The sequence below is a fragment of the Anopheles moucheti genome, chromosome 3 (genome assembly GCF_943734755.1).
Source record: "Anopheles moucheti chromosome 3, idAnoMoucSN_F20_07, whole genome shotgun sequence".
In the NCBI taxonomy this organism is placed as follows: domain Eukaryota; kingdom Metazoa; phylum Arthropoda; class Insecta; order Diptera; family Culicidae; genus Anopheles; species Anopheles moucheti.
The window spans coordinates 34,231,610-34,249,164 of NC_069141.1; the positions used below are offsets into that span (position 1 = coordinate 34,231,610).

The following is a 17,555-nucleotide window of genomic DNA, read 5'->3' on the forward strand; positions in this document are numbered from 1 at the left end:
GTCACTCTCACTTTGCGTTGCTGCAAGGAGCGGAGAAGAAACGGCGAGAGGCACAGCGAAGCGAACAACGAATCCGCCGGTCCATTTATCGCCCAGGGGCCATCTGGCATTTCGATTTCGATCGATTATATAGCGCTATTCACTGGGGCACGACCGACCGCGTGCAATCGCAGGGGGTGATAACTGTGCGAAGGGGGGGGTTAAGTATCGAAATTGTGCACCGTTGAGATCCATTTGCTTCCAGTGGGTCGCTTACACATTTTTCCTTGGAGAGAAACCGACCGGAAAAAAAGGAAGCTTCTTTGGACGTAGCCCATGGATGTGCCTCTCTCGCTGTGTGCACCGCCAACCGATCGGAGCGAGTTTTCGCACGTTCCAGTGATCGTAAACAGTGGACGGATTGAAGGAATCCGGGGAGTAGAGTGAAATTAAAAACAAGACAAAAAAAAACCCCATTTCTTCCCAAACAGGGGGCGAGACGACGGGTCAATAATCGGCGCGAATGATGGGTTGGAATAAAACGCACATTAAAAAACAAAAAAACCCCCAAATGCAATCGAGACCACCAGGCAGTCCAACCCCAGATCCATCTGCCAATTAACCAGACGAAACCGAATCGTCTTTCGCATCCGGCGTCCCGCGTTACCACAGGCGGGCAAGCTTGAGCTATATTTATTTTGTTGGCGCTTGTGCGAATGCAGTGTTTATAAAACAATTATCGAGGAAAGCATGGCAGTCGGGTAAAAGGGGGCGGGAAAGGCGGTTATTGGCAGTCGCGGGCGGAGGGGAGGCGATCGAAGCCGATAGAATAGATTTCAAAACGACAACACAATCTTCGGCGTTGCATAGCCAAACATTCACGTGGACGACTTTTCTGTGTAAACGACGACTTTTCTGTGTAAACAATTCGGGAATAGAATCGAGCAGAATCATCACATTTGTTGTGTGTTGATTTTGGTAGAAGTATTCTCTTTTTTTTGTGTATTAAAACTATGTACTAGACGCTCTATTGGTGCCGGAGTCGGCCTTCACACGACAGGACCGGTCCAAAATCCTATCCGGATCATGACCACCTAGAAGGTCATAAGGGGCCACTAGAATACTAGACGCTAGAAGTTAACACCGAATGAAAAATGTTTGTTATATTTATTTAAATACATGATTTTTTTGTGAATTAGAATGTTTTCCTCGAACACTAACATACCGTCTACCCAAAAGAGATCATTCTTGATGTTTAATGTATTTCACACTTTTGCTTGACAACCCCTGCCAATGCGTACAAGAGGACAGACTTGACATCCAGCTGACGATGCAACATCACTCAATGGCTCACACAATTAGCTCAATCTTAAATCTAACAGATGTGGCCGGCTAACCCTATAAAGGCTTATGTGGACAGAAAGTGTAGAACCATTTATAGTCTCCTCGCCCTCCCTTTTGCTCCGTTTTTTTGCCCTCGTCGCATCACACCCGACGGTAGCCAAACCAAACCACACACACCCATCCCATCCGATGAATGGATTGAAAATTTAAAATTCAAATTAAGCAACTTTTCTACACCCATTCATTGCTTGTGGCGCCCCTGCCTTTGCGTGTCCCGTCGATGCTTACCCGCAGTCTCTAGCGGCCGTTTTGTGGTAGCGGCAGCAAATTAAGGTGTTGTAGAAAATGGGATTTGAACAGGAAAAAAAAACACACAGTGGAATAATTTTCCCGTTCACTGCTGCTGCACACCACAATGCAAATCCTAGCACGCGAGGAGGAGGGTGGAGAGAGCAGCCCGCCTCAAAACGTGTCCTATCGCAAAAGCCAATCTTTTCAAAATGTGGAGAAAAAAAAAACATCCGCAAAGAAGAAAAGGACAAAAAAACACAACACGTGTCCATCGAAGAAGGTTTGTTTTTTTTTTGTATCCTTTTTCCTTGCCTTTTCCCGTCTGAAAGGGATGAATTTCCTTCCTTACTAAATGAATTAGAAAAGATCTATAACAAAACCGAAAAACTCGCCTATACACCGCCACAGGGGGGGAGCATTATGAGTTACGGATAAGTTTTGTTTCCTGATCCTGTTGGAAGTGTTGCGAAAAAGTTACGCTCCCCGGCAGAGGACGGTGTCTCCGTGGTGTGGGATATAATCAATCAATTTTACTGTTGCATATTGATGCTTACATTTCCATAAACCAAACGGACAACATTCCTCCGACAACAGCTAGCTTAGTGCCACGGAAGGGGCACATACGAAATCGTTTCATGATAAACTTTTGCTCACGCTTAAGCTACCTTTCCTGCCAGCGATCGAATAGTTTTGAGTTAGTCCGTGACAATATTTCTGTATCTTCTTCTGCTCTTCTCTTTGGGTTCCTTTACCGCAAAGTCGCGCCGTCGACAACATAGTTAGAGAGTTCGGTGCTTTGATACCCTCTCGCTCTCGTTTGGAACAAAACAGGTTCCAGCGGAAAGCATCTCGGAAACGGTGCCAGATCAGCACCATCGTGTCATCGTGAAAACAATGGTGGCCACCACCACCATCCCAAGCACCACCGAGACGCCTCGATGGAGACGCCCGGTCTTTCACGTTCCAAACAGCACGAGGGCAAGTCGAGTTGGAGTCGGCGGGGTAGGACGTTGAGGAGCATCCTCCCAATGCTCACACTTGATCGGGTTATCCTATTATCACAGAACTGCTTACTCATGGGTATTGTTGTGTGTCCTTCGGTTTTCACTTGAGCGTAAGATGATGATGGGGCGTGCAATAAGAAAAAGCGTATGGAAAACTTTGCTCCAAAACAATGTTCTCCCATCGGTTGCATATGCTCCATCCGCTCCAAAACCGGATTTTATTTTCCCGGACTTGTATATATTTGTTTCATGACCCCTCGCCGCCACCAGCGCCAGTTGGCGAGAAGTAGTGACTCGTGAATATGTCAACACGAAGAACCAAGGTACAGCTACAACCCCGTACACATGTACACACGGTGTACATTCCGCCACAAAAGGAACTGGTTCTGACAGCTTCACATTTATTACATCGTACCGTCGGCTACCGTGCTTCTCGTCGTGGAGGTTCGATACAAGTTCGGGGGGTGGTTTATACTGCCCGATCAGCGTGTCGAAACGTTGCTGTTATATGAATTGGGGTTTGTTTTGTTTTGTTTTTCGTGTAGGGGTTAGTTAAAACTTTCTACCCACCGTTTTCGTGAGATAGTTTCACCCGAATTGAAAACAAAAAAAATGGCGACGAGCGGGAAAGAGCAAGACAAAACAAGGCTTAAGATATGAATCCTCCTTACCGATCTCACCGTGTGTGTGTGTTTGTATGTTAGCCACTGTTGTGAGCACCGGATGCCCTTTTTCCTGACTTTTCGAACTTTCCGTTACATTTCACCGGAAAAGCGAAACATATAAAGGAAGAAAGGGCTGGGACTTCAATCTGAGCATTGCCGTAAAGGGAGACCGGGGGCGAATATTGAAGAGGTTGGAGAGAGAGTGAGAGAGAGACCGGGAAGTCATCAGGTGCGATAAAAGTTGTGTTGTGGAGGCTACGGAACGAAGAATGCTTTTGTCGGCACAGAACGAAGATGGGTTTTGTGCGGAGGAGGGGTTTGTGTATATGAATTCCTACGAATAGCTACTCCACCTTCCAAACGGAGCAAACGGAGAATTCGTGCAGAATCTCCTGAAATGGCGCGAGCAGGGGTGGCAAAAGGGTTTGTGTTGGTTACATAATTTGCTAACTTCTCTTGTTACCCCCCTTTCGCTGCGGCCTGTGTCTGTGGAAGAGAACCGTGCGTTATGGCACCCTGTTGCAGAAGGCGAGGCCAGTGCGCGCACACAATACAATTGAATAACTCTTTTGCCGGAGAAGAAGAACCATTTTATTTGTGGTGTGGTTGCGAAATGGCATGCATCGTTTGCAAAGTTTGCAATGGTGGAACACGGTCGAAACGGTTCGTTGTGGGGTTTTAAAACTGTGGGCACCAAATATTACCTCCCCACACAGCTCTGTAGAGCAACACATCGTAACATAATACATTCTAAGACTCCCTTTTTCCCAAAACACTCTCGGTTTGCTTGCGATTGCTTTGAATAGTAATTATAGTGAAGTCGAATTAGTAATACGCGCGGGTTTCGTGTGGTTGTGCGAAATGTGCGAATCGCGTTTTATGCTTCGAAATGTTTTCATTAAAAGTGTAGCATGGGAGGGACGAAAAATACTCGAAATTCATCTCATGTTACGTGCCATTACCTCATGTTTCATTCAACGGTCACACATCACACACGCTAACGCCTACAATCGTTACACACAATCCGCTAGCAATATTTCCCTCATAAATGCACTAATCGATCAAATTTTTCTCTCATTTTGTTTCGTTTTTTTTGTTGGTTCCTTTCCATCGATGGAACAGTTTGTTTTTGTTTTTTGTTAAATAGCTCATATTAAATTTATGATTGTTCCGAAATTTGTTCCATTTATTACGCGGGTTTGTTCCGAAATGTTATAATTAACGAGGAAATTTCTTTTCACATTGTTTGTCCACTGATGGTGTGATTCGGTCGAAATGTTTATAAAACCATCAATGCTGTATAATGTGCCCTTCCCCCTAGCCCTGATCTGAAGCTTCCGCGATTACTTATATTCCTACTTATTTACCAATGGCTGCTTCCGTCCGATCATGATGCGACACACGCTGTCTGTCACGCTGTCGGTTTTTTTTCTTGTGGATGTAACAAAAAATCAAACAATACAAAACGATAAACAAACTGCGGGACGACCAAACAAACAAACGAAAAAAAACAACAACCAACCAACAAAAGGTGCACACAAGCGGGATCTGAACAATCTGTACCAAGTGATCTATTACGGTGACTCGCAGGTCGAGGTCGGCAAACCGTTCTCGATCTCGTGCATCATCAGCATCGCCAACCCGGTCGAGTGGCACAAGGACGGTGAACCGATCCGGAAGCACAGCAACATCCGTCACGGCAAGGACGAGCATAGTTACATCGAAAGTGAGATGGGGATCGCAGGTAATGGGGGACACACTCACACACAAACAAACACACAAACACAAATGCATCTCAGACTCATCGCTACACGCTCTTCGTACACGACCGGCCATAGAGTAGTGCGTTGGCTAAAAATTGTTAAAGAAAAACGGCAGGAACACATAAGGCAAAAGGCGATAGGTTTTACACGAAATAAGAGGGAAGAACTCGATCATTTTGTAAGGCCCATAAATCATTTAAAGACTATTATACACGCTTGTAAATCTTGCACCTTTCTCATGCGGTACCGGATTGGTTTTTGTTAGAACTTTAATTTCCATCTACCAGCCAGCAACACAGGCAAACTTCACAAAGTAATTGAACGTATCCGTAATGCCACGGTGTCAGCGGAACGAGCGTGTGTGATGGATATCGACAGGCAAAATGTCTACGTCCCACGCAACGGACGGATGTTGCCGAAGTACAAGTTCGGTACACTGCTGTAAAGAGGCGCCCCATTGCACGGCTCCCACCCGTCTATGTCTAGCTGTCAACGATACAGCAAACATTAGCAGCAAAAACCCACGAATATGTTGGATGAGCGCGTCCGAAACTGACCAGGCGTCTCCATTCACACGTTCCGAAGATGACACCCGGGAGCTCTTCAGGTTTCAGGTTTAAGAAAAACAAACAAATGCCTTCTAGCTGTTGCCACGTGGCGGTGGCGTTATTTTTCTAAACCAAATTTCCTTTTTCCCCCGGTTCTAAGTTTAACGACAACCAAGAAACACTTTGCTCAGGAGGGTGACACGCGTCCACTTTTTCAAAGGCTGATCGTTAGGCGCACCTTCGCTTGAGGAGCAACAAACACGTGTGTAAAAACACAGAATCGTAGTTTGCATGCTAGAAGTTTCATTCGTCTAGTGGGAATGGGAGGAAGATGTCAAACAACTGGCAGGGAGTTGAAACTGTTAGCAAATTGGACAATAGTGTAGATAATAGAGCGTATACAACTGAATCGTTCCCATTTATTTACACGCGTTATAATTGCTTGTTTAGCACACACAGAAAATAAAAACAATTCGGTCAGGATATTTATCACGCGCTAGAGTATCGCCCATCAGTTGTGATAGCGTTGCCATTTCATACCGTAGCAATACCGTTTACCTCACAGAAGAGAGTAAACAAAACAAAAAAAACAACAAAGAGTCAATCAAATTTGATCGAGCTTTTTGTCTCTTACATATCATCATCTCGGCTGCCGGCGCAATGTAGGAAATCGGGACAAAATAGAAGCATCGATCAGCGTACAACGCGCACTGCCGAAGCATCAGGGCAAGTATCAGTGTAATGCGCTGTATAAAAACTACCATCAGCTGTACGTGTACCGGAATGGAACGCTACTTGGCCACAGTGCATCTTCCACGACTGGCACCGGCACCGGCATATCGTCACGTAATGGTGGTGAGAAGCATCGCGAGGATATGCAGCTAATGTTGAGCACGGTGAAGTCAACGCTCGTTGCACCGTTATCGGTCGAGCATCACCATTTTACTACGGCCGTAGCACTAGCGCCCGGTCCTGCCATAATAGACGAAGAGTTCCCCGGTGGATCCTTGGAGCGTGAGCACGACCGGGACCGGGACTCGCAGAAATCTTCCGCCCACAGTCCGCACCACCATCGACAGCAAGCGGGCGCGGGCCACCGGCACCATCCCGGCGGTTCGGCGGACAAGAAGCTAACTTCCCCGGGCAAGGACGATTCCAAACGCTTCGTGAGTCAAAAGACTTCGGTGGAGCAGGACTCGCTACTGCCGGACGAGGACGGAGTGCTTGTGGAGCAAACTGTGGAAGATTTGGAAGATTATTCCCCGGTGATGCTGCACACCGATAAGTCTTCCGCTGCTGCTGGTAAGCCGAAGCATTCGACCAGCGGCAGAATGCAACCACCACCGCCGCCACTGATGGAAACGCGCGACGACGATGAGGACGGCGAACCGTTGCCCGATGGTGCGCGGGACATAATTAATCTCGATCCGTTAGCCGCGGCAGAGCACATGGAGGACCTCGTTGAACCGGATACCGAAATTGTTATCGAAAGCAAGGCGATCTCGCTGGAGGACGATAATATCGATAGGTTGATCCAGAACAAGAGCGACATTAACGGCATTATTCTGGTGGACAGCTTGGAGGAGTTAACGGCGCACAAGACGGCACCCGGCGAGGATGGCAGCACTGCCCTAATGCTGTCCCCTACCGATGGGACTGTGCAGCGAGTCGGTGGGAATGTCTCCATTGGAGGTTTGCCAGGGGCCGCAATCGACAGCACCAGCATTGCATCGAAGGCAGTACCGAAGGAGGACAGCCTTATCATCAATCCCGACTCCTCTACCGTTGCACCACCACCACCACCACCGATGGGACCGGATCAGGATAATGCGGTCCACCATCATCATCACCATCATCACGAACATCACACTACCACCACAACCACAGCGACAACAGTGACAACCACTCCAACAGCAGCAACTACTACTGCTACTACCATCACTACTACTACTACTCCCACTACTAGCATCACCACTAGAACAGCGACGGTGGCAACACCGCTCACTACCACTGCTGCCGGTGAGGATACAAGAATTTATCTCTCCCCCCAAAAAAAAAAGTTATTGTTTTCATTTTGGGGCAACAAACGAACCATTTTTAAAAGAAAAAGGAGGGAAAATTGGACAACAAATTGGAATAGTAGTTTCCCGTTTTTTTTTAAATCGTTCAAAAATGGTTCGCGTTCAAAAAAAGCGAATGAGATGCGTAGATGCATTTGGCATTAGTGCGTGTGCTAGCAAACAACAAAAAACGTTCTTTTTGCTCTGCTATTCGGTTCCATTACGTGAGCTGCCCTGATGATTGCTTGCTTTATGGGTTGTGTTCGGTTTTCGTTTTCATTCTACGTTCATCATCGTGTTGGGAAACAAACAAACAAAAAACCACGGCCGACATAAGAAAGGAAGCAACCTACAAAGCGGATCAGTTTTGATGCTTGGGTCTCTGTGGGTCCTTGTTGTTGTGGGCAAACCTTTTTTTTTTTCAATATTCAATGCACCAACTCCCCCAACCCCCTGTTGCCGTGTTATGCTTGAGCCAACATTTGCGTTCGCCTGTTACTGTTTCGATCGGCATCTAGGCAAAGAGAGTTATGTTTAGTTTTAGTTATGTTAATGGTTCAATACACTTTACCTGCTAGTTAATCCCACTTCCCAATCACACTGTTACGGTATGTGGTGTGGTGTAGATCCCTTTAAAGTATCCTTTCTCTAAAGAGTGCCCCGATTAAATTCACGCCCTTTGATTTGATTTCGTTTTATAATAATTTAGATCTATCATTTGTTTCTTTGATGTGCCCTCCCCATTTATCCTGTTCGTCGCGTAACATTCTTCTGTGTCTGTTTTGGGATCGTTGCTTGGAATAGCTTGTGCCTCTGCGTGCTATTCTGCGCGCGTTTAATGATGATGATGATGTTCTTATGGGGTGCGCCTTTCCTATTCCATTTTTTTGTTATACGCTTGGAATGAGTTTTAAAAGCTTTTCTGTTTCTGTTACTGTGTTGTTTGTTATGCATCGAATAGCATTCGTTGTTAGCCAAGAACAAAACCCCCTATTACTCGTCCCTACCGTCTAAAAGACAAACACACACGCTTTTGTGCTCCAAAGGATATGTGGCCCGTAATCATTCAAAGGCGCATCATAATGGAAGATGAAACTGTCCCTTCCCCCCTCATAACGAGCTTGAAACGACTTGGTTGATTTGTATTCATTGCAAGTTATCCTAATTTTTATTATTGCTTTTCGAGGCATTTGGAAACATTCCCCCCTTCGTTTGCTTCATTTGCCCCCGCTCGGAACCATTTTTCATTAAACTGAAATTCTGAAATGGTGGCTGAAAGTGAGGGCTGAATCCCTTTTCAGTGGTTAAAAATCATGGGACAGTATTAATCGCAATTTGTTTGAAATGGGACTTTTCTTTTTTGTAAATTTCCCCATTTCTTTTCGCCCCTTTAAATTAAAAATAATGTTACCATTTATCGCTATACAGTTTTTCTTAATCATTGCGTTTGCTGTCTTTTTGTCTTTTATTACCATTATTCGGTTTGTTTGTTTATGCTTTGCTTTTCTTGCATTTTTCAATTCGTGTAACAATTGTATTTTGAGCAGATTTAAGAATTTTTTAAGTATTACATTATGATCTCTTCCCAAACAATTTCCAATTGAGATAATTCTTGTACTCTAAGCTGCTGCTTGCGTATTTAATATAATAGTATGCACAAAACCCCATACTGCTAGATAGTGTATGAATCGATTGTATTAAGGCTAGCAAAAAAAACGTATATGTTTAGCTTTTTTTATATTTAAATGAAATGAAATAAACTCTACCTACTTTTTTCTCTTTTTTCTCATGATTGTTTAATTTTTTTGGTTGAGAAAAACAAATCAAACAATATTTATGTTCAAGTTACCTTCTTTGTCTTCGTTTTGTTTTTAAATCTTTGTTTGTTTCCCACCAGAAAACTTACTGCTTGATACGTTTCCTAGCTTAACTTATGTACGCTAGCCTTTTATTTGGTTAACATTGTTTAACGGAATTTTGCCCCCCGCGAAAACTGTGTACAACATCCATCCGCGCCGATGCAAAGCAGTTATAAGGCGGCTGGGAAAAAGGTATATTCGCTTTCGGGCACACATTCATCAGGTTCCGGAAAATGACAATTTTCCGGCCCCGTGAATCAATTTGTGTGTTCATTAGCATACAGCACTATCGGGCACACACACGCGCGCGCGATGGCCCCACGAGGGGTTGCTTCTTGAGGCAACCGAGGTGCACTCAGTTATTTGTTGTCCCGAGGACTCGACATTACGGTTGAGGTTGGGGTGGGCGCTGACATACGGGGGGTCTTTTCGATGGGCCCCACCTTAAACAGCCCTCGCGAGGAGACACTGCACTCTGGCACAAGAGACGACAAATGTGAAGGATAACACACGCACACCGTTCCCCCACCCCCACGGAACGATCCCTTTTTCGCATCCACACAACCTCCTGTACCTGTTGAATCGGCAAAAGCGGCAAAATCAAAGCAGTGTCAGGCAATCCTTATTCCTGTATTCCGACTGTGACTGGCTTGCCCCTCCCGTGCCGTTCGTTCGCGCCCGCGTTGAAGCATTAGCATAATTAGGTCAGCACACGCGCGCCCTTCGCGAAGGAACACGCCAAATTCCGCACGGATCACAGGCACGAGTTTGCGAGCTTTTCTGCCATCATGACGGGGGGGCCACATAATTATTGGAACCCTCCAGGTATGCATATAGCGCAGCTCGCGTTTTTGTTCAGCACGCGTCTTCCGGCCTTATTTGCAAATGGTGGCGGAAAAAACTAAATGAACACAACACCGACATGAAGGGCCAAATGCACGCACTTTAAAGGCTGAAGGGTGTTATAAACCGTTTAAAGAAAAGGAGCTAGCGTGCCTGTAGGTCGCAACTTGTTCCTCCGCAACCGGTTGTGTGTTTCTGGGGTCGCCCCATGCTCACATTAGTGCCTTTCCGGCGATTTAATTAAGCGCTAGTGCTGCACTTCAAAACACTCCAACGCGCGTGTCAAAGTGATCGATGAAGTGCGGAAAGCGTGATCGTTTATGAATGTTGTGTGTATCACAATGTAGGGCCGCGTTTGCATGTAGTTAATATTGTTTAAAGGGGATTTTTCTGCCTTTTTTGTGATGCTGCCCGTTTACGAAACGGTTTTAACGGTTTTTGAAGATCTTTTGTTTCAAATAACACACACACACACCGTGCAGAAGCAACGAACCGGTATGGATTTCACGTTTCGCTGAAGAATGGTTTTTAAAAAACATCACCGCCAAGAGAGCGCATCCTTGAAATACCTTTACAATGTGCGAAAAACGATCCGAAATGAGCCGATGTGTGTTAGGCAAAGAAAGCAAAAAAAAAACTCCCTCCCATTGACGTACCATTGTACAGCATGGACTCGAAAAAAACGTTAGAAGTACAGCATTCGCCCTGCCCGCCGCCGCCCACAATGGAGGTCAAATTTGATTCCCATCACCCCCTTTACGGTGGGTGTTACAAAAGGCACCCACTAATAAACGACCGTTTTGGTTGATGTGCATCATGCGGAACATAAACGGGTGCGGTACCGATCTTCACCCACGCGGCCTCACAAATAAACACACACTCTAGCCCACGACGTTCCACGGCAAACTTTTACCGGGGTAAATAGCTCGACGCGAGTTCGACGTGAACAATTTTTCACTTTTACACAATGTTTCGAACCGCAACATCTGGCACTGTTTGAAACGGTCAGCACCACCACCATGTGCACAGTAAGTCAGGCGTAGGACGAACCAGTTGGTACCGTTTGGGGTTTCTTTGAAGTTTTGAGGCAAGAAAAAATGGTGGACAGAATGGATGAGGAGGACAGGGCATCAGGGCAGGAGACAGCAAACGGAGGTAACACGATCTTTAACTGCCACCACGAGTTTCTGTTGATAGCGTGGGCGAAAGGAGTTTTCAAAGACATTCCTTCAAGGTCGGTTGTCGGTGTCGAATGAAGCGATCGATAGTTACGGGGCTGCGGGGAAATATATTCCACTGCAAAAGGTATTGTAAAGCAAGCACCTTGCACCACTGTAATGGTGGCTACTTGCCTCAAAACACTACTTTTCAATGCATAATATCCTTTTAAACCCCCAAAAAAGGAACTAGGGAAGATGCTTATGGTTTAAAAACAACTTACATTAGGATTGAATAGAGAGTCCCATAAGCATACAGAGTTTTCAGTGCTAAAACGTTGCTAAACAACCTAAAAACCTCACTTTGCAACGTGGATTGCATACATTTAGGCGTTTTCTTGTGCCTTTTATTAACAAGAAAGATCGATCGAAGAAAAACAGTCGATCATTTAAGCCACAGAAAGTCTCGTAAACGATCGTGAGACGAAAATCTAACATTGCTAAACTAAAAATACAATTTTGTAAAGCGAATGGCATACATTCAGCGGGATTTTTTTATTATTCTAAAATATAGGTTAACATAGATAGCAACCTTTTGCACTGGATTGCATTTTTCGGCAGTTTTTTTGTTCGAGGGGTTGTAATTAAATGCTCCTTTTCGCACATTCCGATTGACACAAAACACATCGCACAACATTCGCAATGGTGTACAATAAACGCCAACGCAGGCCGTAACCGATATCCGGCTTTTAATTGTTTGCTTTGTAAAGTTACACTCAACCAGGCTGCTGCTGTGTTTGGTTTTGGGCGCGAAAGGAGACCGAACGTCCATCAGAACACATCGCTCAGGAATGTCCTCGAGATACAACGGTGTGTAAACTTGACACCTTTCCATTTCAGTCGCTATTGGTTGTTACAACATCCAACGTCCGCGAGAACTCCCGGACCGCCCCCCCATTGATAGAATGCAAATATTTACCGACTGCCTCTAGCCCGATACGACGTTGCGTTACTAAGCCCGCTTTTCATTTTGCCAGTAAGTGTAAGGGAATGTATGAAAAGGTTCCTTTTTTGTATTGGACCATTGCACCGTCGTAACGCTCTCGGTTATTGTGTTGCATCCGTTCTCGTCCTGCGGTGTTTAGGAAACTACTCATTTAAGACCTTAAATCGCGTGTGGTTATTTTTAATTTCCATTAGCTTACATACATACACACGAACACACACACATAACGCATCTCCAAAATTGGTCAATATTAAACAATGTGCCTCTGCCCTACCCGCCTGCTTTCGGTCCGGTACGGTCTCCTTCCGGGTACGAGCAGGCTCTCAAAGCTGCCAAGAGGCAACTACGGTTTCGGGGCTGTCCAAACTCAAAAAAACGGAGGGAAATGTTCGTTATGAGATTATAAAAGTTGTTCCCTACAACCGTTAAAATCTCACCTTTTTCCGTGCTTTTGTGCTACAGGAAGGATCTACACAGGGCTGCTGCCCTGTTTTTGGGGCGGATTGGATTGCCTTGCAATGGCCGGAACGCACACACACACACACCTTAACCCCTGTGTGCAGCTTCGGCTGCTTCCTATGGGGTTTTTGGGGGCCGGCAATTCACACTGATCCGCGTCGGTGTTTAGTGCCGATGAAAATCAAGCCAAAATTCATCCTCTACACGGCCGTTCCACTCGCTGCTCGCTTCCATCATCCAGCTTCTCCGCACGGCAGAGCTAGGGGGAGTGTAAACAACGGCAAATTAAATATTTATTAATTTTATAAATATCAGACAGGCAGAACGTACCAGCACGCTCGTTTCATCTGCCATACACTCAACACCATCACCCACCTACACCGTGTGCCGTGTTCTGTTTTGGGTGTGTGTGTGTGTGTAGGTGTACTGGTTATTGAGCAGACCCAGGCAGGTTCCGAGTAGAGAGTGGCCGTGTTGGATAGATAGAAGCCGTTCGGTATCTTTCGACGGGCGGCGCATGAAATTAAAAGCCAGATGACTGCGGTTTTCATTAAATAATCATGGCATTTCTGGTTTTCACCAACAACTCGCCCCCTCCCCCCCTGGCTGGTGGCAATGGTGGATGGTGAACCGGAAGGAGATAGCTCTTTGGTGGTGGTTGTTGTGTCGAACACTCTTATTTAGCTCCACAGCCCTCCTCCATCTCATTCTGTTCCTTTGCCTCCCCCATGTGAAGCATTCCTGGATGTTTATGGTAGATGTTAGTAGTGTACTAAACTAACCTTAAGGGTGAACAGAGCCTGTGTGTGGGTGTATGTTTTTTTATTGTCCACTTTTCCACACCAACGAGCAGCGCTGTCGTCTCAGTATGCCGCCAAGTGTGTCTAGTGAAGAAGGAGGGAAGGGAGGACAGGTTAACTCATCCATAGAACACGGTGGATCAGTCATATAACGAAGATGGAATGGAACAGGTGCGCGCTTAGTTTGCCTCAGCTTTCCCCCCCCCCCCAATAAGTCCCCAATCCCCACCCCCACCAGGGGTCCAAACATCCAAGACGATAGCGAAAACCTTTTACTACGCGCTCCATTCCTTCTGCAGCTCCATTCTGGCGGCGCGGCAATACCATTTGGCATGCGACACAACACCGGCTACGTTTTGCTTCCATAATGGACCCCGTCCCGTCGAACCCTCCTTCCCTCTTCCATCACGAGTGGCAGCGTACGAAATTGTGACGACTCAATTCGGGCGAGTGAGAATTTCAACCCCCGAGCCAGATATTATTATCTTCTGCGCCTGTACCGGTTTGGCGCTCTCTTTAAAGTGGTTTGGAGATGGAAGTTTTTGGATGGAACTACCCCAAAACGGGTCGATTGGGGAAAGGGGCTTTTGTGGAGTAGATCGTAAGAACGGCGTATGTGTGTGTGTTAGAAAGGCTAGAGATAGACATTTTAGCTCGCTCGATTAAACCCGTTGAATCGGAAAAAAAGACGAATAATATCATGTATTTAAGTTTAGCTTTAATTGTTTCTCTAGTCTTGAGTGATTTAAATTAGTCCGCTCGTACAGCATTTCTTACTCGATGTTGCTAAGGTTACTTTTTTCCTTCTCCGTTCTATTTTTTTTTTCTTCTGATGTATCCCTCCCCCTGTATGTCCTTTGCAGCTTTGCTTTTTTTTTCGTATTTTATATTGATCTTTTCTTTTTCTTCATTTTAAACATCTGTTACTTTTATCTATTTTAATCACACTTTTCTTCCTCCAATAGTTCTCGATTCTGCCATTTCCTCAACTCTCGTATTTCTCTTTTCTCTCCCCGTGCTCCGTTATAGATACTTCTTTTACGCTTGATTCAATTTTTTTCCATTCACTTTCAACAAATTTACTCTCTTAACCGTTTACAACCATGTTTCCTGTGGTATAGCACCAGAACTTACTTTTTTAAACTCCGTTATCGCTTTTCCTTTTTCACTTCTCGTGCTCGTTCTGTTTCTGTACCGCGAAACGAAACCCCGTTTAATGCTTGTTCGTAAACTAGCGCAGCAGTATCGATTATGCCAATGGTTTAATAACTTTCATTTTATCCTTCCGTCCGTTTCTCTTTTCCTTTCTTTCTTACAGATGTTCTGCTGCCTAACTATGACCATGCCAGCACTAGTTTAAAAATATTCGATATCGCAAAATCAGTCACGCTCGGTTGTAACGTTACACAGGAAGGAAATTTTGATTTAAGTTGGTAAGTTTTTCCCACGGTGTGATATGTCTTCTATCGTGTTTTATTGTAAATTTCAACAAAAAAAATATTATACACATCTTTTTTCATAGTGTTTTTTTTGCTTCTATTAATGATATTGACCCACATCTCGAACGACTGTGCAGTTCCTTCACGAAATGAAACTGCCGCCACAGCATATGACGCGCGAATTCATTGAATGTGTTTTGTCCTCTTCCCTCCTTTTAAGCTCGGTCTAATTCAATCCAGCGAAATATTCAATTTTTATAGGCGATGTCGAAAGTGTTTTTATCGATCGGTATAAAAATAATCAAACGCGGTGGTTGATTGTGTTTGTTTTTTTTTGTTCTGCTTTCTTTGGCCACGAGTGGCGATTAATTCACGATGTTGACGAATCATTTATGAAACCCCATAATCCTTTACCGCCGATTGGCAGTTGTTTTTTGTTGTTTGTATTGTTTGTTTGTTTAAACTACTTATGTTACTACCACCCGCCCTCCCCGGATAAATGAGATCCCCCATCATCCCCCCCGCTATGTCAACACTTCCACAATCTCATATATCTGGGGGTTTATTCGAGGTCATTGGATGTTCCCTTTTGTTTCTGGCAGAAGAAACCTTTGCCATTAATATTTATCACAGACCTCTTCTTTGTGTTTTTTCTTCTCATCGTTTAAGCAGAAGGAAAGCAAGCGAATGGCGTTGTTTTTCTCTTTCTGCTTTGCTCAATTCTCTCTGTCCGTCATACTGTACTGAGGGTACCCTCATTTGTCGCGTTTCTGTATCTACAGTTATGTTCTTCATCCTGCCATACATTTCGTTTTGTCAAATTATCGATTTTTCATTCCGAAAGGATACGCTCTCTCGGTGCCCAGTGTTCGGTGTCCCATGGAAAACCGGATGATTCTTGCACAAATCTCCTCCGCCTGAGAACAGAGGAAGGGTGACCTTGCTTAGACGACTAAGTACACGGTGTAACATTTTAAAAATTAGTTGAATATGTTTTAAATATTTTGCGATAATATTTATCCAATATATTTTCTTTTTTATTTTGATAAAACTGCATCAAGTCACTTTCGTCAGAATATTTTCGAAAACCACTGGGCGCCTCCATCGAACGCCAAACTGTTAGGAGAATTAATTGTTTAACCACTTTTGTGTGTATACATTTTACAGTTATATATCACAATCGCACAAACGAAGAAACACAAACCCTCATAAAAATACAAACCCGTGCACATTGAAGACAACGAAAAACAATACTCTTGCAAAATAAACATCTCATTAACACTCCGCCACATAGTCCGCAGCGGAAAAAAGCGCTTACGTCAGTGATGATGGTGAGAAAGGATATGAAGAGTACAAGAGACCCGTTTGGAAGGGACGAACCGGGGAAGAAACCCCAACCGCTTAAAGGATGAATGATTTTTCTTCGCACGAATGGCTTCTGACATTATGTGCTGCGTTTCGCAAGGGCGCTTACAGTATAGCGGTGGCTCAGGCACAAGAACAAAGCTAGATGAGGGAGTGGTGTGATACTCCCAAAACGGTTGTAAGAACAACTTTTGACCTAAATACTGCACAACCCCCCGCACACCCCCAGCGCATTTGTGCGGCAGAGGAAATACGATGACACGATGACGCATTGTTCGAGTGTTCGTTTCATGTGTGTTACGCTACGCTTTTAAGACACACGCGCTTGTGCTGAGTTTCGTGCTTGTAATTGTTCGATACTTTTGGTGGAGGAATGATGGGGCTAGTTCTAGTCGGTACTGATCGGGACATCAAAAGCAAAAGTCGATCAATTTATTCATAGGAGACGGGCTCCGTTAGACGGCCAAATTGACAAAACTTGCTGTCCGCGTGAGTTGAGTTGAGCTACTCGCTGTGCTAATTTGGGCGGCAGTATGAACATTGGTTGATTACTTTTCCCTGTCTAGCTTAGCAAAGACACCCGACGATGACGTACTTTTCGTAGCTTTTATAAATGAAAAAAACAATTCACCGATCGATAAACACGTCGAATTGACGTAAAGGTGTCACACGAAGATCTGATACCGTTTGCGTAAAAGATTCTACAACACCGGACCAAATTGCTAATGTAACTTTTATTTTTCTTCTCCTACAGGGCAAAAGACGGTAAGAATGTAAGTGAGGTCGAATCGCTAAAAGATCGCTTTAAGCTACTGCCGGCGGAGCGAAAGCTCATCATCAGTCGGGCGTTGGAAACCGATGCCGGACAGTACACGTGTAGCGTACCACAATTGGGTGTATCTAAAAATTTTAACGTAGTTGGTAAGCATCTCTCAATCGCAATCGCATTGATGACACGTATTAATTAATGTTA

General features: G+C 44.8%; 1 protein-coding gene across 1 annotated transcript in view; it reads left to right on the forward strand.

The window, feature by feature from the left end:
• The window catches only part of LOC128304580 (uncharacterized), a 51,871-nt gene that overhangs the window by 28,328 nt on the left and 5,988 nt on the right, over positions 1-17,555 (forward strand). The window contains exons 3-6 of the mRNA XM_053041783.1: positions 4,809-5,027; positions 6,261-7,613; positions 15,097-15,211; positions 17,337-17,503. Coding sequence (XP_052897743.1) covers positions 4,809-5,027; positions 6,261-7,613; positions 15,097-15,211; positions 17,337-17,503 — 1,854 coding nt within the window. The remainder of the gene's footprint in view (positions 1-4,808; positions 5,028-6,260; positions 7,614-15,096; positions 15,212-17,336; positions 17,504-17,555) is intronic.